The sequence below is a fragment of the Corvus hawaiiensis genome, chromosome 26 (genome assembly GCF_020740725.1).
Source record: "Corvus hawaiiensis isolate bCorHaw1 chromosome 26, bCorHaw1.pri.cur, whole genome shotgun sequence".
Classification (NCBI taxonomy): domain Eukaryota; kingdom Metazoa; phylum Chordata; class Aves; order Passeriformes; family Corvidae; genus Corvus; species Corvus hawaiiensis.
The window spans coordinates 24421948-24448871 of NC_063238.1; the positions used below are offsets into that span (position 1 = coordinate 24421948).

General features: G+C 46.2%; 2 protein-coding genes across 12 annotated transcripts in view; one reads left to right on the forward strand and one right to left on the reverse strand.

The window, feature by feature from the left end:
• Positions 1-1385, reverse strand: part of UBR5 (ubiquitin protein ligase E3 component n-recognin 5) — an 81217-nt gene extending 79832 nt beyond the window's left edge. For 4 of the 9 annotated variants that reach the window (XM_048287226.1, XM_048287228.1, XM_048287224.1 and 1 more), the window contains exon 1: positions 1261-1374. In XM_048287226.1, the coding sequence (XP_048143183.1) occupies positions 1261-1322 (62 nt within the window). In that variant the 5' untranslated portion in view covers positions 1323-1374. Of the gene's footprint in view, positions 1-1260 lie in introns of all 9 variants that reach the window. The other 5 variants (XM_048287230.1, XM_048287229.1, XM_048287227.1 and 2 more) reach the window with 3 other exon arrangements.
• Positions 1245-25721, forward strand: ODF1 (outer dense fiber of sperm tails 1). Of its 3 annotated transcripts, XM_048287236.1 has the most exons (4): positions 1245-1317; positions 23289-23496; positions 24881-25083; positions 25271-25721. In XM_048287236.1, the coding sequence occupies exons 2-4, from the start codon at positions 23356-23358 to the stop codon at positions 25578-25580; spliced, it is 654 nt and encodes a 217-aa protein (XP_048143193.1). In that variant the 5' UTR covers positions 1245-1317; positions 23289-23355; the 3' UTR covers positions 25581-25721. The 3 variants fall into 3 exon arrangements, with proteins under 3 accessions (XP_048143193.1, XP_048143190.1, XP_048143191.1); XM_048287233.1 differs by lacking the exons at positions 1245-1317; positions 23289-23496 and adding an exon at positions 1511-2256; XM_048287234.1 differs by lacking the exon at positions 1245-1317 and having other exon boundaries at positions 21172-23496.
• Positions 25722-26924: the final 1203 nt, after the last annotated feature.

Sequence of the window (26924 nt, forward strand, 5' to 3'; positions counted from 1 at the left end):
TCAATCCTGTAGTAATGGCTAGGCCTCCCAGGAAGCAGGATTCCGTAAAATGTATTATCAAAGGAAAAAAATACACAGGTTTTGGACCTCTTTTATCTTTTCCCTGTGTAAGGATATGGATAATGCAGTTAGGCAGAAATTCTGTCTTTAAAACAACCTACTTTCCTCATCATACACTCTCAAAACCTCTCCTGTTTTAAGAAGCATCTTAAAAATGCCAGAGCAAAGACCCGTCTAGGAAAAGTGACCTAACTACAGACAACAGTGAACTGAGTTGGACCCTGACCTACTCTGAAACCTGGTAGTACCAAAACGAGGGATTATAACCAAGAGCTCATGCTTTTTAAGACTTACAAATATTTAAATATTGTTTAGAATCATTAAATAACATTTATCTTTAGTGCAAAAAGACTTTAGGTTTCTATCCAGTGATGATCAAAGATCACGATTTATTCACGCATAAATTGGTGAGAAATTAAAGATGAAGTTACAGGTTTTTAATAATTCCTATGTAAAAGAGCAGAAGTAAAATTTGCAAGCCATTACACGTACCATTAGCAATTGCTACAGAAGAAATAATTGACAGCCACACAGAGCTGTCAAATACACGTCAAGCAGTGAAGAAAATTTGGTTCGCGGATTCATTTTCTCCCAAGCACTCCAGTTTCTCCCCATCCTGCAATTTCTCTCCCCCAATCCTACATAAAGTTAGCTGCGTGGTTTCCAGGCTGGCAGCTGTCATCCCCATCTCAGCCAAGCTGCACACCATCAGTGATTTGGAGATCGGGCCTCCTTTTGTATCTAACACCCGGTGCGTGAGGAGGGGAAGGCAGCGCGCACACCGGCGCTGCGTGTGACAGCGCTGCCGCCTTTATCCCCGCTCCCGTCATTCTCTCACACACCGCGATCCCCCACCCGCATTGTCTGCCTCGCTCCATCCCTGATTAATATGGGCACGTTCTCGCTCCTCCGCCAGGGATCCCCGGGAACCCACTTCCTCGGCCAAGGATCCCCGGGAACCCCTTTCCTCGGTCGGACGCCGGGATTTCCCTGGCCGGCCGGAGCCCCCGCCGGGCCCGCGGCGTAGGTCGGGGCCCCCCAGCCTCGCGCGGGGCGAAGCTGGCGGCGGCGGCCGCCGGGAGAGGCCTCTCGGAGCGGGACGCCTCGGGACCCGGCGGAACCGCGGCCCGGCGGGGGGGTCGGGCCGGCCCTGCTGCCCCGGGGCCCCTCCCCTCGCCCCCGGGGGGCCCCTCCCCTCACCGGTCGTTGAGCTGGTCCTCGGTGCCCGGCAGCGGGTGCACCACGAAGTGGATCGAGGTCATGTTCCGCGCCGGTGCCCCCTCGGCGGCGGCGGCGGGAGGCGGGCGGGCGGGGGCCGGGCACACAATGGGGGCGGCGGGGGAGGGGGCTCTCGGCCTCCGTCCCTCCCCCCGGGTGGTTCGCGGCCGCCCGGCGGAGTCTCGGGCTCTCGGCGGCCGCGGCACTGCGGGCGCGGGGCGGGGCGGAACGGCCGCAACGGCGCCGCTCGGAGCTGGGCCCGCGCCGCACTCACGCACGCGCCGCCATCTTGGCTTCCAGCGGGCCCTTCTCCCTCCCCCCTCCCCCGCCCTCCGTGCGCCGCGACAGGGAAGGGGCGGGGCTTGACCGGCGCGCGCGGCGGCGCGCGTGCAAGCCTCGTGCTGACTGGCGCGCGCGGCTCCCTCCCCTACCACTAAGCGCGCCGCCGATTGGCCCGGTGCGTCGCCCTCGCGGCGGGGCGCGATGACGTCATTGCGCCAGCGGGACGTAAAGCACCACGTGCCTCCCCCCCACTCTCCCTTCCCCCCCCGCTCCAGTGCGGCTTCCCGGCGGGCGGCGCGCACGGCTGCCCCTGAGGCGCTGGGCGGGAGCGGGGTGGGAGCGGAGCCGCTTCCCCTTGGCTGGGGCGGCTCCGGGGAGGAAGCGGGGGTGTGGATGTGTGAGGCCTCTGTGCTGTTCCCCAGGGGTGTCTTGTGGGGAGAGCACGGATTTCCCCCGATGCCCGCAGGTGCTTCAAACCCAGCGCCCCTCGGCACCCGCTCTTCACGGCCGGTGCTGGCTCTGTCTTTTCCAGTTGCATTTCTGGTCAGTCCTTCCTGCAGCAGCCGGGATTTTTCACCATTTTTCAGGGAAGCTCACAGAATCGTAAGGGTTGGAAGGGACCTCTGGAGATCATCCAGTCCAGCCCCTCTGCCAAGGCAGGGTCATCTGGAGGAGGTGGCACAGGAACGTGTCCAGGTGGGTTTGGAATGCCTCCAGAAAGGGAGCGAGTTCCCTGGGCAGCCTGGTTCAGTGCTTTGCCACTCTCAGCGTAAAGCAGTTTTTCCTTATGTTGAGGTGGAACTTGTATTTCAGCTTACGGTCTTTAGTCCTCGTCCTACCGCTAGGTACCAGCAAACAGTCTGGCACCATCCTCTTGACACATTCCTTTAAAATATTTTTATATCTATTGATGCGGTCCCTTTTCAGGCTTCTCTTCCCTAGACTAACCACTAGGTTTGTGGTATATTGAATAAAAAGCTACCACGCTGTGAAACTCTCGGTGCCGCTGGCCTTGCATGCCTTCCCTCTGGACAGGATTTAGCTGAGCTGTTCCAAGAGATCACACCTTGCCAATGGAGCTGTTTTTAACAAATTAACATCTCAATGTACCGAAGGTTGAGTAGCAAAGTCAATAAAACAGCCATTTGTTTCTATAGAAACTAAACACTTTAGCAGGGATTGTACCAAGCTTTAATTTTGGTGTTTTTTTGTTTTTTTTTTTAACTGGAATTTGCTGCTTTTGCAGCCTGCTCTTGCTTGTTTTCAGGAAATCAGAAATTTGGAAAACTGACTTGGAATATTTTAGCATGTGAGGAATGATGGTAGTCACATGATACTGCTACCAAAAACCATCTAGAATCTAGCTCAATGAGTTAGAATTAATTTCTGAGTCTGTATATTCATAAACTGCAAAAATCTCAGTTTGTTCCCCTACCTTCAGACCATAAGGAACTTTGCAACTTCCCATCTTCCACTCCCTTTTCTTCCTAGGCTCTTTCTCCAGTACAGCTGAGAGGAGCTGATCCAAGAATCGGCTGATGCAGCTGCTTGCTGCCCAAAGATTGGGGAGTCTGTGAAGGTTTTTTCCCAACTGTCATTAACGTGAGGAAATCTCACAGAGAGAAGAAATAGTCAGTTGATGCATTCCAGATTTCTTTTTCTGAGATGAAGCTTCCCCATATGTTCTGTTCTCAAGCGGCAGTGATACTCAAATGCCTTCAAGAATACAAATAAGTAATTTAGCTTATCCTGGAAGGAAAATACTAACAGGTTTCTGGAAATACACAAGGCATGGAATAGGACTCCTTCTGTTTGGCAGTGAGACAGTGCAGTAGCTGTGCTTTTAAAAACTAGTAGGTCCATGTTTACCTTTTTGCTTTTTTTTCCTGTTAGGATAGAGCTTAGAGTTTATGGATTATTTAGTTCTGTGTTTGATTGTACCTAAGTTTGTTAGGGTTTTTTGCCTTTTTGTTTTTCCAACAGTCTTTATGCTTTCCCTGAAAATATTTGTGGTGTTTATCACAAAGAGAGACTCTTATGAGCTGTCTTGACCTCAGTTATTTTATCAGAATCACTTTTGTGTTTTGATAACCACCTGAAAAGCCTTGCTTCTCAATTTAATTTTTTTCCCAGACAAAAAAAGGAATATTTCCCTTTGTCACTCATTCCTCTTTTCCATTGAACAATAGGAAGATGGGTCACGTGAATTCCTGCAGAGCCCTTGGGAATATTGACAAGAATTTTTGGTAGGTTTTGGGAAGTTTCTGATATTTATGTTTGCTTTTCTGTTCAAGTTGTAGTTCTCCAAAGCATTTACATTTCCAAATGCTTCGACTTGTTCATTGGAATTCTCTAAGGGGGTGGGCATAGAGATTTCCATTACTCTTTTCCTTCCACCATTAACACACAGCCTTTAAAAGTTAATGGGTTATGGAAACCTGTTAGATACAGGAAAGGAGCTAGGAAAGCCCTAAAGGGGGGCACATCTGTTAGGCCTCAGTGGTCTGCTGCTGGCCATTTCCAAGCAATCCTTTGCTGTAGCTTTATTTACATTGTGTCTAAAGCCCTGTTTTAGCCATTGCTCATGGCTTTGCCAATGCAAACACTCAGCATGAGCAAAAATTTTAAAAAATTTTAAATGGATTCCACTGGAACTTGTGCTCAGAGCCAGAATAAACTTGAGTAGTGCAAATGTCAGTTCTTGTTCACACGAAGAGTTTACTCTGCTGTCTAAAATGGCAACTAAGCATAGGTGAGAGGACACAAGGCCAAGTGCTCAACTGACAATATTATTCTGAGACAAGTTTGGAATATGGAAGAAATTCCAGCTCAGGGATGTGAGGCTGCATCTTACTGCTTGACTTTTGCATTACCATTGAATGCCTGCCTTGGCTGGCCAGCCAGTTCTAAGAACTGATGCAGTTCTTAGAAGATAATTGTGGGGGTTACAGCTTGATGGCCCTTTGATTATCTGAATTTGACTTCAATTAGAATTGCTTTCTGCTTGCAGGACTGCTCATTCTTACAACTTGTATTTTTTAAGAACTTCACAATAGAAGATTTTTCCAAAGTCGTCTCAATTGCCCCAATCTGTTGGATGGCAGCATCCAATACTGAAGTGGTATTTTAAAATTCATACTTGCCAAGTCATGAAAAAACCCCTTAAGAACCAAACCAGATTTTTCTTCTTTACAAAATGTATCTTTAAGTCAACATTGTATGTCTTGGCCTAAGAATTTGGCTGTCTACATTGCGCAGCTCCTCCATGTGTAGATAGTGCTTTTTTCAGGTCTACAGGTAAAGGAGCAGCTTCTTTATGAAGGTGCAACTGTAAATACACCAACACCCAACCAGCAGAACAAGTTTCTTGCTGGTATATTTTCCATGCAAGAGTTTTGTCAGCTTAGGAATACCACAGAAAATAACTCCTGTGGGATCATTGCTGTCCTGTCTGAAATTGAGTTTTGATGAGAGTCAGTGTTTCCTGAAGTCTTCAGACTGGTAGAAGCACATAGTTTGGTAAGAATCTCTGGAGGTCGTTTTATCCAGCTTCCTGCTCCACAAATGTTCAGTTCCAGTGGGTCAGGAACTTTAACATCAGAAAAAGCTTCTGAATAATATGCAGTGGGAGAAGTTTATTCCCAACTGCTTGCTACTCGGCAACTGCAAGCCTGGTGGATTACACAGAATTCTGTTAGTTCTGAAGGGAGGGGCCCTGCTAAAGATGGGAGGATTGGGGTAAGAGGACTGCAAGGGACTTTGCTCTGTAAACAGTGGGAGCAGATGCCAGCAGGTGTACCACAGGCAGCACTGTTTGCAGCTGATGGGACATGCAGAAGCCAGGGAGAAGGCCCTGAGTAGAAGTAAAGGCTTCAGGCAGTGAAGGAGAGCTCCAGAGGGCACTTTCCAGGCTGTTAACTCCAGATGTCAACCGAGATGACATCAGGCTGGCACCATAAGATTGTATTTTGCTCTGGAAGAAATGAGGCCAGCATTCCTGGAAATGTCAGGCAAGAATGCTGTGCAGAAAACTGCAGTTTCTAGATTGTTCCCAAGGCTGAAAAGATGTTCCTATAATGAGTAGCAAGTACATGGCAAGGTTTCCATCATCTTGTGCCACAAACTGAAGCAATGCAGGTCCCTCACTGCCTCTTCCCCTCCCTCTGTCTAGGTACAGTGTCTGAGTGGTTTCTTGGGGGCTAGGAACCTCAGGCTTTTAAACTACATCCTTGTGTTTTGCAACACAAGTTGCATAGTTTGCAAGTTAACACTAGAAATCAGACAATTCCATCTGAGGACTGCACTGCCAGCCATTTGCTTTCTGCTGTCCTGGGCAATGTTTTGTCATGCTCATGGCCCAAGTTGTCATAGACTGATTTTTTTTATACGTTGCTGAAATTTCATGACAGCTGAAATTTCATCTTGATGTCAGATACTGAGTGTTTATAGTCTTCTTATTTTCTGACTTACACCTGGCTATCAAGTAAAGAGGTCACTGTAACAGAAAAATCATTTGTCTTTGCACAAAATGATGCTGGTGTTGTTTTATATTATGAAGTATTGCTTAAGGCCACAAAAGAGCAGGTAGCTTAGTAAGGTTCAGAGCTGATGAAAACTTATTTTCCACGGAACTTTTCTTACAGTGAGTTCTTCAGTGTCTAATAGTGCACACATTTCTCTCTACCCTGTGGATTCTTCAGCAACTAAAAAAAAAGTTAAACTCTGCTTTGATCTTTTTCTTTCCCCTAGCTGCAGTACTAGATGGTTCTCCTGCTGCCTCTCCAATGCTTGGGTCAGTTAAGCTAACAAAGACCTCTGAGATCAGAAATTTGTGTCAAAATTTGGCTGAGACTCAGATACTCAGAAGTGATTATGGTGAGCTTTGACACAGCCTGCAGATACAACACTTGCTACTGGACTAAGTACATTTGTTTAAAATCAGGCAATACTGCAGGTGCCTGATCTCCCTTCTCTTCCCTTGTCTGATGTACTCTGCATTTCCTCTCTCATCTCTGCAGTGAGGGATTCCAGGGATAGAAATTAGGATTCTGCAAGGAATTTAGCCTATAAGAAAGCTGGAGAGAGACTTACTACAAAGGCACATTGTAATGGTTTTACACTAGAAGAGGGCAGATATAGATGAGCGATAAAGAAGAAATTATTCAGTGTGAAGGTGGTGATGCACTGGAGCAGGCTGCCCAGAGATGTGGATGCCCCATCCCCGGAAGTGTTGAAGGCCAGGCTGGATGGGGCTTTGAGTAGCCTGGTCTAGTGGAAGGTGTCTCTGCCCGTGGCAGGGAGGTTGGAACTAGATGATCTTTCATGTACCTTCCAACCCAAATAATTCAAGGAATCTATGATCTGTTTCTCCTTTCTTTACAGTAGTTTGCTTTCTCTGTTTAGGGGTGTTGGCACAACATGACTGGGATCAAAGTGAGGTCTCTGCCAAGTGTTCGGTGTAGTTTGTAGATCCACCAGTACCTGGTAGACTGAGATTTTGACACTCACTTGACATTGCTTCTCACCATTGCTTCTTACTTGCATCTTTCTCTTCCAGCTCCCACAGAGACACTTCTGAGCATCTGCTCCTTCTGACTGCACATCCAGGACACCTTTTCTTGTCCAGGCACCACCACAAAGTTTACATGATCACTTTTTTATGTGTAGACCAGACCTGTCCCCTGATGAATGCAGCTGAGCATGACAAGAGGCACTCACCAGGCGTCCTGGGTGCTGTGCAGGAGCCAAGGAAGCAGAGGCTGTGGGCAGCCGCTTGTGTGACTGTCCCTGTAAGGTGGCATGGGCAGAGCTGGCATGCACAGTGTACATGGTGGGTGTATCTCTGAGACTTTGTGTCACCCAGGCAGGTGTTCCTGTGCAGGCAGCTGTAAAACAGAGTTGTGCTCTTTTGTATCAGAGCAGCTTCCTGTAAGTTCCTGGTAAGGAAAGACAGAATTTGTTTGAACTTTAGCAACCTTGAAGGTGGGTATACATTCCTAGGGGGTTGTCTGGGTTCCCTGTGGAATTGCCTTCTTCTTACCTGTCTGCACGCAGTCAAGGGAGTCCAGGTGATTAACTAGGACAAGAAAAGGTTTTTTTATTTTCCTATTAGTTCCATTTGATTGGGTTAGCTACTCTTGTCTTAACCTTATTTACCTTCAAAAGTGGCAGTTTTGAAAAAAAAATCACCTTTATAAAATGTGCAGGTGAAATGCATTCCCAGCAACAGTTCTGTGTGCCCTTGATTCATGTACTGCCTTCTGAAATTATTGCAGAGTAAATTTTTTTCTGGCAGGGAAAGGAGTGGAGACCTTCCAGGTCAAAAGCAAGTGAATTATTCCATGGACTCCAGTGGGGCCAGGATTTACCTTTCAGCATATATACTTTCAGCCTACTTTTTAGCTGCTGTTTCTCTGTCATGAAATAGCCATTTGTCATGGATGGCTGTTTATAATATTGGAAGAAATGGTAGATAGTTCTTGGGTTTTAATTCCCCTTGAAAAAAATAGTAAAATTTAAACATTTCCAGAGAAGTCCAGTGTAGCAAAAAGCAGCGGGGTGCCAAGTGCCCAAGCCATCCCCCTTTTGAGGGTGGTTTTGTTGGCCAGCTCTAGCTGTTCCTCATGGACTGAACATCTGTAGCTTCCCCGGAGATAATGATGCACTTTGGGAGTGGAGTTTTCCATTTGGTTTCACCCCAAAGGAGTTGTGTGTTCTCAGGCTGCTCCACAACATCAAACAGAAGATGGTGAGAGGAAGATGAGTTTCTAGCCCAAGCTGCTGATTTGAACAATAGCACAGGCACACTGAGAGAAAACTGAGCTGCTTGTGAAATAGCTCCAAAGCAGCCTCCCATTTACAGCTGGCACTTTAAGCAAACCAGAGGCTGTGTCATTTGAGAAGTGGCTCATAAACAGTGGCTGTTCAGGAGAAATTTGGCCTGTGCAAAATGAGTGTACATAGAGGCTACAAATCCACCATCCCTTCTGAAATATCTCTTCCATGTTTCAGCAGTCGGAGGTTCCCATCAGGAGGTGCAGGCAAAGTGTCAAACACAGCCCATTCCCTTTAAATGATGGGTTTTGCTTCCAGGGAAGATTGCACCTTCTGCTAAAAATCATGTGAGGTTTTTTTCTTCTTTGTTTTTCCCCTTTCAATCACTAAGGGCATTCACATAGAACAGGATGGCTGTTTTTTAGTGTTGTTCCATGTCCCTATAGTGTCTTCCCTAGATGAGAACACAGTTGCAGTGAGTCTTGCAACCAACCATGGAAGTGATTAAATGTCAAAAAAGTAGATGTTAGATTCATGTGAAGAGAGGCAGCTCTAACATCTGGGAGTCCCACGAAATAGGATTTTTATGGTGATGGAGCTTCAGTCCAGAGAGGCAGAAAAAAATTGCAATGGAGACAGTGGTCAATAGGAGATGCAGCACACGAAGACTGTGCTGGGAGCTGCTTTGGCAGTTAACATTTAGCTTCACTGAAACTAATGGAGGAAAGAAAATATGAATAAGTAGTCTGGAATGTTTTTCTTCCGTTGCAGTTAAGAGGAAAGGGACACAGTTAACTGATGGGTGAACATTTTATTGTGAATAACAGCAATTGCAACACTGTTGTATATGCCTGCATATGTGTTGGTGAAGGTATTTCTGTAGACAGGCAGGTAGTTGACATGAAACTGCAGGCAGATTTGCAAATTCAGAATTACTTGCTGCTTACTAAACATACAGGTAGTTTCACTTGCCTCTTGCTGTGGATTAAGACTAATTGGGGCTTAAACATTTAATACTGTATGTTTACTTTGTCTAATTTTTTTTTAAAGTGTCAAGTAAAAGGTTTAGATATTGCAAAATGGGAAAGGAGAAAAAATATGGCCCTAAGTCATCTTTGAAACATTTTCATGAAAACTGTAATGCCACTAGAATCTGAAGGAGGGCAGTCAGTATATTATCACTTGCAGGAACTTCAAAGTTTGAATTTGGGTTATGAGCACCGGGCAAAAGAAAAACTGTATTAAACAAGCCACGTGGAAACTTGTTAGCATTTGACAGACCTGATCACTCAGAATTATGTACTTATAGTTGGCCTTTTCCCTCCCGTACATCTTGTACAACCTACCTAGACCCTGCTAAATTTGCCTTAAGTGTTCCCTGTCACCATGCCTTCCAGCTGGCAGGGGAGCCCCTTGGCTGCTCCTCTGGGCAGAACGCCTGCTGAGCACACTGCTGGGGGGGGAGCTGGTGTCCACTGGGAAATGTCTTCTTGTGTCACCCGGCTTTTGAGACTACAGAGGCAAGAGCACAAATACGTTAGTTTGGGATGTCCCATTTAGAAATGCTGTTCATTTTTAGTGCACGAGTTACAGGTTTTTGCTTGAGGAATGTGTAGAAGTTTATAGTATGTAAGAAGTTTATAGTATGAGAGGAGTTCAAATAGGCTTCAGTCATAATGATAGGTGACTTATCCTCTTGGCTTCTTATTTCCTAGTATTTATTCTGCTGTTCTGATAAGCTATGATTTAAAACACACTGAAGTGCCAGTGCAGGCTAATAGCCCCTTCTCCTACACTGAAACACATCACTGAGAATAGAAGACACTATGCTTTGTATCTGTCTCCCAGGGTGAGGGAAAGAATGACTGAGAGGTATGGGGCTCTGCCCACAAAGACCACCTCACAGGCTGTCAGATGAATTTGGAGTGGGAATCAGATCCAGAAAATAGATACCTGAATTTAGGTGTCTAATCTCCCACACTAGGCGGTGGAGACTTAGTTATGGCAGTCAATGGAGCTGGGAATGTGATTCATCTGAGGAAATGTAGGTATCCATCCTCTGTTGAGCTGAACCCCTCCTGGCACTGGGACACTGAGCTCATACCAGTGTGTCGGCACCTCTGGGTACGCAGCTACAGCCTGGAAGCCCATCCGCGGTAAGGATGTGCTGATGACAGGGATTCAGTCTCCAATTGCTGCATTGTTTCTGCAGTTAAACGAGAGGGGCAGGCTGGACCCCCCCCTCCCCCGGCAGACGCTGGAGCTGCAGAGCCCACCGCAGAGTTGGAGAGTCGGAGCGAGTGTAGGCAAGCTTCATCCCCTCTGTGAGGGGTGGGTGAGCACATTAGACCTTATTTAGGTAGTCAATAAGGCTCAAGGCTGTGCAATAAACAACATCTCTGTTAAAATTATTTTTACAATCTCTGTTGTTGAGTTCAGACAAATAGACATAACCAAGCCTTCTTAGGATATGAAACATTAGTATATACCACTTATGTCTGAAGCTATGTTTTAGATTTTATTTTCCAGACAAAAGAGTAATTTAAAATTATGCAAATGAGCTGCCAAAACAAAGCATTATGCGGATTTGTGAGGCAGTCAGCAGAGTGTTAACCCTTGGTGCTGCAGCTCGCTGTGGAGGGAGCGCTGCTGCAGCAGCTCTGTGTGAATTCCTTCCAGCCCTTGTGCTCTTTAATTACAAGGCTCCTGAGGCAGGGCCTGAGGTGTGCGGCTCAGCCCCTGCATACCCCCATTGCCAAGTGGATTTAGGTGGATGGAGGAGCTGTGTTTGCTGCATTGTTCACCTCACAGTCCTGCCCAGCACAAGCTGTACCCAAATCCGGCCTGGACATCTCAGAAAAGACAAGTGTTCTAACTGTCATCTGTGGTTTCATAAGGGTTGTTTCCAGAATATTTGAAGTGACTGTCATGGGAGAAGTATTAAATTGCTTTTCAAATGTCAGCAGTGCAGTAACACTTTAAAAAAAAAAAAATTACACTGTCAGCTATAAGTCCTCAAGCTTGCTGGGCTGGCTGGTGTACACAAGATGCACTAGCAGCCTTGACTTTCTGTAGAGGAAAGCTATTAAAAGAACTCCATGTTGTGCTAATTTGTGGATTCAATAGCTCATTATCCCACCCAGCTATAAGGTGGTGTTAATAACTCTCAGCCAGGAACAGATGGGTTTTGATAGAAATCCAAGGTCTGATCTGCTCTGGAAATTTGCCCTGATCTCTGCAACTGATGCCAACAGCTGACATAGCCATATTGGTGCAAGCACTAGTGCTGAGCAAGAAATCCAATGTGTTATAGCCGTAAAGTTTGGCAAATGGCAAGAGCAGGCAAATCCCCAACATGCACAAGGATGTAAGTGCAGCTGATCTCTAATGGAGGTGCCTGATGCTGGGTTAAAATAGTGGCAGCCAAGCCTGGGAAAAGAGGGAGAGAGTTCACATTGGGCAGTTTTGGAAGGGCTGGGTTTGTGCCTCAGTCATGCCCGTGTGGGATACCAGGCCCTGTGAGTATGGCATTTGTTCAGCATCAGGCAGGGATGGATCATGGTGAGGGCAGGAAGGAGTCTGGTTGCAGTATGGGGGGACTTGAATCCACATTTCCTCCTGCACTTCAGTTCATAGAATCATGCATAGTTGTTCATGGCTCTCTATGAGAGATCTCACAGAACAGTGCAGGTTCCAAGGAAAATACCAACAATATGTATTTCTGTAGTGAGCTACTTCAGTCACAAACAATGTCTCAGTGCTGCTCCAGGACACACAGGTAATCTGGGTTTCTCTCTTGCACCATCTTACACCCAAACCCTTTAAAGTTTTCTCCACTCACCAAAATGCTTCCTCACTTTCTTTCTAGTTAAAGGTGTCATTTCAAGCTGCCTGTCAGAAGCTGCTTGTCTCAGCCAGTACACAATACTGAATAAACACTTCAATATGTTCAAACCTGGATGCTATTGGTAAATTTACAGGCTTGAGACCTACGGCCGTTTTTAAACTGGATACACATGCATGCACCCAAGGGTTAGCTCAGTTTAGCAACTTTGGTTTTGCTTGTTCTTAAGAGCATTTTTGGCTCAAAAATTTAATGTCTTTCACATATTTGGAAAGAGTTGTCCAAAGCACATGATCAACATCTGTTGGTTTCAATATGCCAGAAGAGCTATGTAAGAGATGCAGAGATCACAGAATACATTGCTGCTGTGTATATTTGTTTTTATATTTGTATTTTCTATTTTAAATTTGGAGTTTTCATATTGCTCAACAATTTAAGCCATGGGCTGATGGTCTGGTTAGTAAAAAAAAAGCATGAAACCCACCTATATTGGTTCAGGTTTTGTTAGTTTTGGAGGAAAAGGATATAAGGATAAAAAGCTGAAATGGATATAAATCAGACACTGCCGCTGTACTGCCAATGCCTGGCCAGCTTAAAAGAACTAAACTGGTTTTAATGGGCAGAAACACTGTTTTATGATGGCAAACAACAGAATTGAGCACAAAGGCTATGGAAGGAAGTTGCTGGGAAACCTCTACAGTGCTCTGGCAAAGTTCTGAAGTGCAGGCACCTATAATTGATTTCTATAAATGCAACACCAGGAAATGCCTTACAGCTCATTTTAAATCAGTGCAGCTTCAGGGGACTGTAAGCTGTTCCCAGAGCCATACCTGAAGACTTAACACTAAGGTCCTGTCCACAGTAATGCTGAAGCCCTGACTTCTGTGTCCAGGCAAGGTCTGCCCAGACTGCACTCATCTTAATTAGGTTCTTAGCAAAGATCTTTGCTTCTGTGAGCTGTAACCTTGCTCATGCTGAGATTTCAATAAGGTAAACTGTAAGCTGGACTAGCCCTCTGCAGGCACAGCCACGGGGGTCTCTTCTCTTTTGCACTGAGCCACAGGGTGGTTTTGCCAGCAGTGATTTCCTGCAGATGTGCTGCCACCTCAGGTGGGTTCTCTGCATGGGGATGCTTCAGAAAGTTGAGGTGCATCAATCAAAAATGTTACAACTGCCGGTCCACAATGTCAGCGTGCATATGTTAAAACCCCAATTTCTGTACCAAGTAGTTGTAATTATATCTTAATGATGATATCTTAATCCTTTTAACACTTGATTTCTTTTGTATGGCTACTTCATAGTTTAACCATTTAGGCCCATTTCTATGAGGAAACTGGTAGGTGAAAGATTGGGGAATCACCAGGGACCATGTTTTTCTTTCATCATGAAGTCATCTATCAGTGCAGCTCATGGCTGGGATTAAGACAAGCAATGTCTATCAGGGGTTGCTAGGATTGCTTGTCTACACGCTTCCTTGGTAACTTTTTGCAAAAATGGGCAATGTGAGGTACAGTGATGGAGGAATGGCTGCTGTGAGCACAACGAACAGAGCTGTGAAATTTCTAGTCTCTGAAATTCCCTTTGTGTGGGAACCCCCTGAAGGTGTGTCACCAGCAAACTCCTGCTTGCCATCACCCGTCCTTGTTACATCATTCACTCTGCACTCTCCCTCCCCACCTGGTAAAATGACCCATCATGCTAAAAGCCATTAGCACTCAGAAGGTGGACAAGAGGATCTCCTGGTCCTTCAAAGATAAGCAATAAATTAAGAGAAATATGAAATACATGTTAAACCTGAGGATACTCCTTTAAAGAAAGATTCCTTTTATAAAGATGCGGTTCACTCCATAACAAAGAAGACACTCCAGAGGTGTGATGCTGGTATGCAATACTGATACATGAAGTATGGCTTTTACAGGATTTTCCATTCTGGTTTATCTAGTCTGTTGACACATGAAAAGATCCAGATCTTCAGTTTAACTTAAAAAACCCCAAACCTCTTAGGAAATCCTTTTTTACACAACATATAATTAATATATGGAATCAGCACTGGATATTCGTGACAGGTTTAGACTAGCTCTGCACTTAATGGTCTAGCAGCCTTTCTGAGCTGTGTCCATGTGAGTTGCTGTGGGAGGGAGGGCTCCAAAACAGTCTGTAAAGGCAGGAACTCAGCTGTTAATTTAAAGAAAAGCCTTTAGTTTCTGGAGCAAGGAAATATGCAAGAGCTATAGCAACATCTGGAGCTTTCTTAGTTCAAAGAAGTTTTTTCTGCACTTCAGAAAGGATTATGTGCATGCACAGAAAGCACTTCCAGTGGTGTTGCTGGAGTAAGATCACATCCAAGACACTCAGATTACACACTTTGTGACTGAGAAAGCAGCACCCACATCGCATGCTCTTACAGCGGTGATGTCCACACCTGAGCGAGTTCCCTTCACCTTCCTTATGGCAAGTGAGGAGAAACAGGGACCCAATGAACTCAGCTGTATAGTTGCTGATAGGAGTAGCCACGTCCTAGCAGCACCTCTCTCCTTTGTTGACTGCAGAGAAAATTTAGAGGGGATGGGTTTGCTGTAGGTTTGAAGAGGTTTAAAGAGAATGAAGCCCATCAAGGTGCCTGCTGACTGCAGCTGGGTATCCATCTGCTTTCCCTGCTCTGAAGGCAGAGCCACCCCAGATGGGATGCTGGGAGACTTGCAGGTTCCACATGGTGCTGGATGACTGAAGCAGGCGCCTCTTGCAGCTGTCCATCCTGCCCCTTTGGTAGGCACAGTTGCCCCAAAGCAAGGATGTGCTCCTCCCATGAATCATCTCCTCAGCCACACAAGTCAATGTGTCACTACGTCCCTGTGCTTGCCACAGCCATGGGCCTAAGACTGATGCAGAGCAGACAGGACCTGGGCAGGTCTTGCTCAGATACAGGGCAGCTGAGTAGTGAGGAGAAACAGGAAAGGCAAGTTCAAATGCAGGTGTGACACGAAGGAAAAGGTGACGTAGTAACCCCAAGCCAGCAGGCACAGCCCCATGCAGCCCATGGTGTCCACTGGGCTCCTCACATCAGGATATACAATGGCACCGTATCTCCAGAAGGAAATGAGAAGGGGTCTTCCCCAAAGTATCCAGCACAGGCAGGACTGTTAGAGGCAAGATTCCAGAGCAAACCTAAGCCTTGCTCATCACCACAACATCCTTGTGCACAGGCAATTGCCTCTTCCAAAGTGGCAGCCCTCACAGACCTGAGCCTGGGAGGTGCAAAGCGTCTGGGCCATCTCAGAGATCAATGCTTCTGAAATATGGTGTGATTGTTGTGGTTCATCAAAGCACAGGCTTAACTTTAAACTCCTCAGTCATACAGGTAGTTACTGTCTGACCCTGTCTCACACCCTAACAGTGTTGCCAAAGGAGGAAGGAAAGAACTGAAATTTTACACGGTGACATACAGAGTGATTCATAATTCTTCTAAAATGAAGATGGTGTGGACGTTTTTGTCAGGTCTTTGATCCCTTTCAAAAATAGAACCCCCTGGATGTGGTTAGAGAGGGCTCATGCTGTGATCTGGAGTTTTTGTAATCACTGCTGACTGGAACTACCTGTCAGTCTGATTTGTGCATTTTTCCAGTCTGTTTTATAGTACAGTCAAATTGCTGTTCCCACATGGTAAGAGATACTTCACAAGTTTCTTGGGAGAGGACACCAAGCTCCAAGGCTAATTAATTTTTCCTCTCAAAAAATAATTTTTCCATTTTTTCTTCTTAAACTATTTTATAATTACTGACAGAGGCTTAAAATTGATTCAAACAAACCTTGGGTAATCTCCAGGTGTTCCCCAAACTGGAAACCAGCAATTGAAAAGAGAAAAAAATAGAATAAAACAAAAATTAGTACATTGAGGAACTTCTTATTTCATAATATTTAAGTGGTGAAACATCTCTTGTAGAGTGGCATGTCCAGGCAGATGTTCACATCCATGTGAGTGGCCCTAAACCACTGCAGGAACAAGATAATAGAAGCCCTTCGATTTTAGCCACCAGCCTTATTTACCTCTGCTCCGAGGACACTGTAGATAAAACCTGTGAGACCCTAGGATAGACTTACTGAAGAAAGTAAGGCTGGCACACCTGTTTCACCATGCTGAGTGCCATGAGCTAGGACCTGTAAGCTCACAGCTAATTCTTCTGGGCCACTGCTGTTGCTGCACCTTTCCAGGGAGATCCACAGTGCAAACAAGAACTGCTCATCCTCCTTTAAACAGGGAAGAATGAAAAGGAGGGCAAAATTAGGATTGGTATTTTCTTGTCATCATTAGAGCTCATGCCTTGTTCCATCTGTGTGGAGAAAAGCTGTCACAGAAATGATGGGAGGCTGGTGGTGGGACCTGACTGCCAAAGGATGGCACTGCTAGTAGCCTGGAGTGTACAGCTGATGTTGATGAGCAGCATAAATTTAATTGGTAACTCATTTCTTATTAAAACTGACAATTTTTTTTTCTTCCTAGCAGAACAGACAGGAGCGGAAATGTTTCACAAAATCACTGATTTACTGAAACTTTGCAGCATTATCCAGCACTTTTAATCCTTTTAGATTTTATATGAATCCCATAAAACGTCCAAACAGTAGGATGTAAACAAAGGACTTCAATAAGCTTAATTTTGATATTTCTATTATGTTCCAAATTTAGAATGAAAGGAAGTGTGAAATAATCAACTTTCCCAAGAAAATGTGACATCTCACACAGTTCTAACCATTCTTGCAAAAGTCTCAAGGAGTCCAGTGATCTCTACTGATGGACAAGTCTCCTCCTGCACTCAGTGATGCTACAAAACGTCCAACACACCTGCCACAAAGGGAATTCTTATTCACATCCTGTTGGATGCTCAGGGTCACCTTCCAGGGCAGCAGCACCAACTGCCAATACCATCTTTTGGGGAAGTACTTTCTGAAGTGCACTGATAGAAATGTAGAGGTCTTCTCTTACTGCTCAAGTAGGCTGGACACATCTCTGACAAGTGGGTAAGCCTTACCTTCATCCTTTAGAAGAGAAAACAAAAGGCACATGCAAGCTATTTTCTGTTGAAGAGAACATGGATGTTGAAGAAATGAAAGAGTTCTTGTTAAAAGAGAGCTCTCTCATACTGCACTAGCACATTGATTTCTACTCCTGCAGCAAAGCTGAGTTTCATCTGTAGAGGACTCTCCTGGACAGCAGATGTAAGACTATTAACTAACGACATAGAATGCACATTTTTGTAGCAAATAACATTTTGTTTGCACTTGGGTGGACAAGGTACCTACAGTGGAAGAACAAGACCCAGCAGATACCTTACACCCTGAACTGCACAGGCACCAGCGGCTCTTGGCACTTGTTCTCACATGGGGGTTTTGTACCTGGGGCATTGTGCACAGCTGGCTAATACCACCTATCTTGTTCATCCACCTGAGAACTGGAAAGCACAAATAATGATCATTTTCAGCTACTCCACAATTTACATCTCTTCTGGGTGCTCAGTTAGCTGAGCTATTTGTACTAAATGGGAACAGTAGAATACAGTAATGTTGGCTGAAAACAAAAGCTGAAGCAAGGAGATTTTCAGAGCAGCTTTAGGGCCTGAAAACTGCTGCAGTCCTCCTGGTTTTGCTACAGAAAGGTGATGTGAAGTCCTGGAAATGACTCTGGTTGTGACAGAGACAAAAAAACTTTCAATTTATCAGCAGGCTACTCTCTTCAAGCATTGCAGCAGCTTTCAGATACTACCTTTGGGAAGAGCGACTGGCTTGATGGAGGGAGTGAGGAGCTCTCCCATAGCATTACCCACTCCAAACATGCAGGATGGCAAGCAGCTGCTGCAAGCCCAGGCAGTCTGCACTGCCTCACCAGTGCAGGAGCAATGGCAGGGGTGGCTCAGCCAGGCCAGGCCCTCACGTGAATTAGCACCACTGACATTCCATGACAGGCACAACACGGGCTTTTGCTCTCCACAGCATGGTGCTACAGGATGTTTTGGTCAAGATCCTGTGTACACATGGGATAAAGCATCTTTAGCAACAATGCTGGTACCATGGTGCCCTGAAGTATGCTGGGGAAAGACCTGTCACTACTTTAATTACATTCAAACATGCCGAACTAGAGTGAATAGTACTATGGGCAGGTCAGGAATTTATTAACTAGTTTGCTGTGAAAGGGAAAGGTACCATTCCTTTTCTTCCACCTGGCCTGTTTAGACCAGACCTTGTTAGGAAGAAGGACATTTATTCACTTAGGTGTAAGAAAATATGGTCCTGCCTCTCAGATCGTCACCACTATGTGCCAGTGGGAGAGCAGGAGTGGGAGAGAGCCCAGGATAATGAAGGAACATTATTTGGCAGGAAGACATGTTAGAGCAGCGCTAGGAAAACAAGGAAAAGACAACTCTTTTAAAGCTGACCTAGTATCAGTGTGTCTGAGCAGCAGCTTGAGGAATCAGTGCAAAATATTTGATGAATTATTTAAATTTGCATTGAAGGAATTAAATTGCTCCATTATGAATTTCAAGTGGAGAAACAATTCCTTGAAGAAAGATATAAAAAGCAATTATTGATATAACATGAATATTTTTTCTATGAAGGTTAAAGAGTATTAAGTATGTTGGTGAAACCAAGAGAATATCAAAGGATGTCTCATTTACATAAACAGTGTGTTGGCAATCCATCCCCAGGAGTTAATTCCACAGGTTTATATGGGAAGTCAATGCCACTCCAAGGAGCAGGAGGCTGAGCTGCAGCCTGGCACCCTGGGTCTGCTCCAAGCCTTTCAGCGATACTTGGCTGGACACATAGGTGCACAGTTACATGGCTAATTACTTCCATTCCATATGGAAATTAGAAGAGGAGAAAATGATCATTATTATCTGTTTGAGCATGGTTACCTGGTGCAGTGTGTGGCTGCAGTGCTCTGTATGCAGTTGCACTCTCAGTTAAACAACACGTGTCTTTCTGTCTCAGGGTTAGTTCAGTCTCAGCTTAAAAGTCATATTCTCACACCCCACTTAAGAAGGCGACTGGGGTGTTAAGAGATTCTGGCTGATACCTATAAATCAGTGCTTCAGACACTGTCAAAACCTGCTAGGTCTGAAAATACGTTGACCACACTCTGAATTGATCTGTAGTTGCTGAACTTGATCTGTTCTTGCTCTAAAGAGACCATGAGAAACCTTGAAATAATGGTTAATTCAGGCATTGTGTTTGAAAGGGGAAAGAAGACAGCAGTGCTTCCAGCCCTGGGAGTTAGATTTTGGGATTCTGGAGGTTTAGGGTTGGTTTTTTGTTTGGTGGGGCTTTGGGGGGTGTTTTTGGGGGTTTTTTTTAGGGGCTTTTTTTTGAGTTTCAAATCATATGTAGTATCTTCAAGTCCATCTCTGTGGACTCCCCTGACAATTCAGTGGACTCTGTGGACTCAGTGGACTCTGAGCAAAGAGGTCCCTGGCTCCACACTGTGGACAAGGGGAGACAGTCACACCTGACAGTAAGCAATGAAGGACATCTTCCAGTTTCCATCTCTATTCTGCTTTTACATTTTAGGAGCTTCCCAGCTTCATGGGTATCAGGAAGACCTTAACAGCCAGGGATGCTTAAGGAGCCAAAGAACTATACTGTGTTTGACTTGTCTGTGTTGAGATGTTGTTTGAGGTCACTGTGGGAGTGGGTTCAAGACAACCTGTGAGACTGACAAGGGCTGGATCAGACACGGATGCTGTAGCATGTGCACTCCTTCATCCTCCTCATGCCAGGTCAGAGCTGGCTGTGCAGACTCCCCAGGACTGCAGCAGACATGAAACAGGAGGATTTCCTATTCCATGGTGTAGTGGTTTGGTCCAAAATACTCATTACTGTTTACCTTCTGTGAGATAAGAATTAGGAGAAATGCAAAGCAGGCACCAACTTTGAAAGAATATAAAGAAGTTTATTAACAGACCTAAAAGAAGGAAAAAAAATTATACCACACCTTCAGAACTCTTCTCCTCCCCCACCTTCCTCCCTTCTCCCACTGACAATATAAAAAGACAACCCTTAAGATGTCCAGTCTGTTTACCACTTCCATAATCTTGTTCAGTCCATTTAGAAGGAGAAGTCTCTTCTTGCTCGTGCTATGAAATGATTATCCCAACAAGACAGCCGCCCACTTCCAAATAACTCTGTTCAGTCCATTTAGGAAGAGGAGTCTCTCTGCTCCCCATGTGAGTCCCTTCCCCCGACTTGCAGCTTTTCCCACAACTGCTTTTGAGGGTCCACTCTTGAAGGTTTTTGGGGTGCAATTTTAAGGTTGAGCCGTTCAGAAACAAAAGTTCTCTTCACCCATCTCTGGGAGCATTTCATCTCTAAGAACAGAGGCCCTTCTCCTTCCCTGGGAGCAAAGGGTCTTCCTCATCTTCATCGTTAGGACTATCTCTGGGAGCATCTCTAGGAACTGAGGTTTTGTCCTTTTCCATTTGGAGCAAAAGTCCTCATCTGGTCCATCTCTCCCTGTCCAAACTTCTCATGAAATTACAGCTGCGTCAGCATCTGCCTATCTCAGCGCAGGTGCTTTTGCTTACGAGTTGAACACTCCACCCCCCATATCTTTATGAAATTACAACGGGTACTCTGATATATCATAGCTTCACAACGGAATTTCAGCTTTAAGCATCTCCTCTTTCTCTCCCCTCAGGTTTGCAGCTCTTCAGAGCAATAAAAGGGTTAATCTCACCTCGGCCTTACAGCTGGAATGTGGCTTATCGAACTGGAGAGTGGGGAGAGCCGAGCCGCTCCCGCTGCCCACAGCAAGGCAGTGGGGAGGGGGGGGTGTCCCACGGATGGAACAGGTCCATCGGCTCCAGGACGGCCGTGGCCCGGCCCGGCCTGGCACGGGGCCCGCAGCCACCTGTCCCAGCACCGGAAATGAGAGAGAGCTGTGGGGGGTTTGTCTGTTCTTAAGTGTGGATCACAGAGGCGGTCACAATTTTAAGTGGCTTAAAGAATTGTCCATATTCAAACTGGCCAGCTGATAGGTTCTATCAGGTCATACAAAAAGCTGTAGGAAGAACATCACTTCTGAGCCTGTGCTTACTAACCTATGACCTATAACCTATGACTAACCTAAGTAAAGACAATTTCAAAACAGAACTTGCAAGTTAGGCTTAGTAGTGGACTCACTTCAAACATGTTTCATTGCCTGGTCTTAGCAGAAGTCAAAATTCACCTTGGCTTCACTGAGCAGAGACCTGCTTAAGCTGAAGCCTTCATCATACCACAGCGGTGTTACCCTGCTGATTCTCCATGTCCCAGTAACATGCAGCATCCACGTCTCAGCATGCCACCAGCAGCTCCACATTGCATTTACAGCACCAGCTGACTTGCAGTGAAGGAGAAACACTAAGAGATCCTCTGTACCAGAGGGAGTACTGGAACTACCCCATCAGCAGGTACAGTAACACACTGTGTGACAGAAGTCCCTCCTTCCCCTAGGGAAACAGAGCTGAGTTGGTTCTTGAAATGACAGACCACACCTTCAAGGTGGAGTCAATCTGTACTCAAAACAATTCTTATCCATCCATCTACATTCTAAGAAGTGTTTGGTGCCCCTTTCAAGTGGGGCCAGCTAGGCAGACCTACAGAAATGTGAGTGCCACTTCCGTGTGTCTCAGAATCACCAGCTCTACAGTGGTGACATTGGCCAAGTCACATGCACGAGGCTGGTTATTCCTCCAGTGTGGGCCGGTAATTACCCATCCATGCCCTGAAGGGCAGGCAAGCTCTTCCGCAGCTCACAGGAAATAATTACAGAGCAGCTCACCTTCCTGCAGCACAAAACTCTTCCTGATACGTCCCAGAGGCACCAGCACCATTACTCATAGTGGGTGACGTTTCCCAGCCTGATTCTCATGCCCTACCACAGCCGTCCATCCCACTCCCATCTGGGGCTGGTGCAGCCCAGGACAGCACGGTGATGCAGGGGAGTTGGGGAGGAAGTGGAGGACATGGCTCTGGCTGTGGGAAGCAGCCTATCAAGAAATGCTTGTTTAACACACGGCAGATCAGCCTGCCTCAGGAGTGAGCTGTTTCTGTAAATCACATAGCTTCTCGTGAGTCAGGAGCCCAACCCTTTATTACAGAGTTGCATATTTTCAGAAATCGCTGTAATTAAGGGATTTTTATTGTTAACATTTGTTGGTTTTCATGTACCAGCCTGAGGTGGGATCTGACTCCTTAGAACTATTAAGTGCATGGGTTTCTGTGTGGTACCAGCACCCAAAGGGAGTGAAAGCGTGGAAAGGGATACCAAGCAAGCCATCCTCGTTTGCCAAGAGAGACAGATCAGTCCTTCTCTGAATGCTTTTGAGGTCCCCTTTCCTAAAAATGACATCCACAGACTGTGGGGGCACTATTGGAAATGATCATGTATGGCTGAGAATGCTGAAATTTGTAATACTCAGCTGCTGTAATCTGCAAACAGTGCTAAGTGGTAGAAAGAGGCAGCAACCACCTTCCAAAGCTGTTTCCAAGTACATGCAATCAAGAGAGTCACTGGTCAGCCACAGCAGGTGCCCACTTCTGCTCAGCCCCTAGGAAGTCACACTGAGGATGATCGCCATGCAGATCTTTATAGAAATTTCATAAAATATAAGAAGAAAAATAATTGAGTTGTCTAGTCTGGCTACCCATCCACCTCTTATAAGTGCAAAGTGAACAATTTGCAGCAGAAGACCAAAAGTTTAAAGTGTGTGGGGGTAACTAAAAACAGCAACAGAAGCATGAAAAAAGCTCTTTACAGCATATAATTATTGCTTAGCTGCTGTAGTAATGGGAAACAAGGCTACAAATTACTTTCAGAGCTCTATATTTCCATTGTTTTAATAACTACAGCCCATTTTTCGGAGCATTACAAAAACATCCTGCCTGCAGATAGACTTTTATGCTTTTTAAACACTGATTGTAAACCTAAGTGCAGATATGTGGTTGGTGTGAGAGGGCCCCTGGGGATGAGCAGCTCCACACAGGGGTGTTTTGGGAAGTCTCTGTAAACCGGTGTTGCCACCACTGGATTAATTAATTGCATAGTGGGCACTTGCTGACACGGTGTTTCATCCTACTGCAGGATTTCCTGGGAGGTTTTGGGACACAGTAAGACAAGGCAAAGCACACACTGTTCCCAAGGCGTGGCAATGCACAGCAAGAGCACTGCTGGATACTGTGCTTCTGCCTGTGATGATGGAATGGGAAAGGGGGCAGCGGAGGAGAGCAGAGCTTGGCAAGTACCTGCTTGGTTGATTTGTGTCCACGCAAACCTATTTATCCTACGTATGGTATGTGGTGATGCCCTCCAAGGTTATTTTGCATGCAGGTCCCTCTGCTCAGTATTCTGCTCACAGACCATGCTGATGCTCTCCTGTTTTGGGGACAATCTCCCTGGATGACCATGTGTGCGGGGAAAAGTTCACATCCCTTTCTATAAAGATGCATCCCAAAGGAGGCAATAACCTACGGGCCCCCCTGCCTGTAGACTCTCCTCACACTCCTGTGGGACACATGAAAAATCCTCAACCCCCAGTTTCATGTGCCAGGAAGGTTTAGTGTCAAATTATTCTGAGCTGTTGCTTTCCCTGCAGAAATTCTGTTTTGATACGCACCCTTACGTTCAGCATCTTTGCTTTGTAGTGGATCCTGCAGTCCCTACTTGTGTACCAGAGGGAAGATTACGCTCAATGCTCAGTTCAGGTGATCTGCTCCAGACCTCATCTCTCCAGACTGGGCTTGGCAAACAAAACCCTCTCAGGGAAATAAAGGGTTCAGATTCACCAGGCAAGAGAGACCTCCTGAAGGACTCTTTCGTGTAGAGCTGAAGAGAATAGAGAGTGTCAGAGTTTTAAAGACAAAGTAGTGCCATCAGAGAGGTGTACAGACTCCATACAGGAAGGACCCTTTCTCTTGTTGCCAGCCTTTGAATTCAGCTTTTAAATAAAAGATTGGTCTTCAGACCAAAAAAGTGATGCCTTTTATGAGTAATAAAGCAAAAAGCAATTTATTTTTTTTAATGGATGAAACTACCATTCAATACAAAATAAGCTGGCTCTTTTGATTTATTGATAGGCCAAATTCATATTTCACCTTGGGAAAACAACACATCATCTGGCTTGCCACTGGGCAGATGCCTGAGAGACAAGGGTGTTGGTGTTGCTGAGGCTGGGATTATCTCTTGTGTCACAGGCCAGTCTGAGGGAATATGTTTCATGTCTTGGGCTCCAGCACTCGTCAGAGGTGATGGGATGGAAGCTGGTGGTCAGTATCATTGTGGGGAGTTATAGGCAGATATGCTGAAGCAATATTGCGTATGAAACTGCATGCAAGTCAAGCTCCCCATGGCCCATGGCTCTTCTGCCTGGCCACTGTGCACATATCCCTGCCATGTCCAGCCCCCAGCATGTCCTTCTGCAATGGGCTCCCCTGGTCCATGGCTGGGAACTGCAGCAGGGGCTGCGGTTGTGCATGGACCCGGCTGTGGTTCCCATGGTGACCGCAGAACTCTGGTGTCCTGGACCTGTGATGTCATAAGGTGCCTGCTAGAAGGCTGCAGGAACACCTGCAGCTCTGCTCCACACTCACCACCAGATGAAACTCTCAGGGCATTGGAGTTTACTCCTGCCCTGACACACTTGCAGCGTGAAAATGTCAGCGCACTGTCACTTTCAGGAAGACACCATGCAGAACCTGAGGCAGATGCAGCGGCAGATGAGGCTGCTGGACATGCGCCTGCATCTGCTCCGTGAGAAGCTGTGTTCATGCCGCCTGCACAGGCTGGCCCATCACCGCTGCTGCCTGCACCTGCCCGACTGCCGCTGCTTGGGGAGAAGGGCCCTCGCTGCAAGGCTGGATATGGAGCGACGAATGGACAGGTAAGAGAGAGCTGGCTGCTTTCTACAGACATCAGCAACCTTTAGGGTAGGATAAAGGGAGGTTTGACATTGCTATCAGGAGCAAAGGTTGAAACAGAGAAGCAGGATGGGAGCAAAATAGCCATTTTGGAGAAATAAATTGAAAGGGATACGGAAGGTAAAGATTGTTCTCATGTTTTAATTCCAGACTGAGAAGAATTAGCATGATGTTGAACTCATGCCATAGTCAAAGCCATTTGGCTTTGGTCGATGTGAAGGGTTTTGACCCCAGCGACGTCTCTGTGATTGTGAGAGACGGGAGGGTGACTGTGTCAGCAGAGCACAAGGAGGAGCACAACACCGCACTGGGAAAGACATGTAACTACAGAAAATTCATGAAGGAATTCAGCCTGCCGCCCGGGGTGGACGAGGATGAGGTGACCTACTCTGTGGAATCCAACAGCCTCATGAAGATTGAAGCGGCACCCAAGTGCTGCCCTCATCTCTGCGACTTCTGAGCTGCAGCAGGGTGCTGAAGCCAGGCACAGTCATTCCTCTGCCTCATGCCTTCTCCCCATCACATTTAGGTCTGTCCCAGTAACTGTGTGTCAGCAGCCTCTCTTACCTCTTCCACAAAAGAAGACAGCACTCTGACCAGATTGTGTGAGCCTCATTTTGAAGGGGTTTGGTGGGCAAAAAGGGATGTGCCATCAGGAAAACACAAAGATGGTTTTGGGCATACGTGGCTGTGGTCACTTGCTGGGTACTGAAGGCAGGGCTAGAGGTGGTGGATTCAGGGCATACAATCTCATGGATTTTAATGGCTGAGAGGCACCACTTATGATCAGTCACATTTCTGTAAGGGCACTTCTCTCAATCCAACCTCTCCCATTTGAGCTCTAGGGTATTTCTAGGAAGAAAATCTTGATGATAAACACCTTGAGAGAAGGTGCCTTCTCTCAAAAAAATCAGGCTGTACTCTTTGTTCCCTTGGTTTGGTTCTTGCAGAGACTGCCTGGCTGGGAAAAGCTGTGGATGAAGGACAGAGAGCTTTTATTTAGAAGGTTTGGGATTAGGGTAGGACACTTGCCAGCTGAGATGGGGATCACAGCATTTCCTGCTGAATCAATGGCCCCAAAATAATAAGAAAACATTTTTCATGTTGGGAGAGGGGGAGAATTGTCAGTATAATTTCTTGAAGGCAATTTTAACTTTGCTGCCCTGGCCTCAGCACTTGGGTATGCACTCCTATGGGAAGTAGCATTACCTCCCGCTGCAAAAAGGCGTGACACAACAACATACCTGGTGCCTGCATTTACCAGCCACCCGGGCCAGCATCTTCCCAGGGAGCACCACCTGGTTCAGGCTTCATAAGCCCCTGGGGCTGGAGGGAAGAAGGTTGCCACCTCTTCATGTGATGCACTCGCCTGCAGCAGACTTTCCTAACAGGGAAACAGGGAATTCAATATTTTAGGTTGTGCTGGCACAGAATCTGATGTTCCCTAAGCTGCCAGGGGAGAGGGTGAGCAGCCTGTGGGCTGATGCTGTGCAGGCATGCTGCACACTTGAAACCCTTCAGAGTGTAGTGTTGTCCCTGCCATTAGCCTGGCTGAGAAATGCGATTGGTTGCTGTCACACATGGGGACCCTGGCCCCTAAAGGACCCTTGCACCACTGGGTCAATATGCCCCAGTGCAGCCAAGGGGTCCCTGGTGCCAAGAGCTCCCACTGTCCGCTGCAGCAGGGAATATCACCCTGGAAACACGCCTAAAGAAAACAAAGCCAGTCCTTTATGTACAGCCTGCAAACAGACAACCTCACTTTCACAGTCTGCTTTCATCTTACAGAGGCGGTGAATCAGAG

Bases quoted from the DNA above. Each gene is read 5' to 3' on its own strand.
- ODF1 (XM_048287233.1), top strand. From the start codon at position 1,762: ATGACGTCATTGCGCCAGCGGGACGTAAAGCACCACGTGCCTCCCCCC. The intron at 2,257-24,880 runs GTGGGTTTGGAA...TGTCACTTTCAG, and splicing joins TGGCACAGGAACGTGTCCAG to GAAGACACCATGCAGAACCT. The intron at 25,084-25,270 runs GTAAGAGAGAGC...TTTTAATTCCAG, and splicing joins ATGGAGCGACGAATGGACAG to ACTGAGAAGAATTAGCATGA.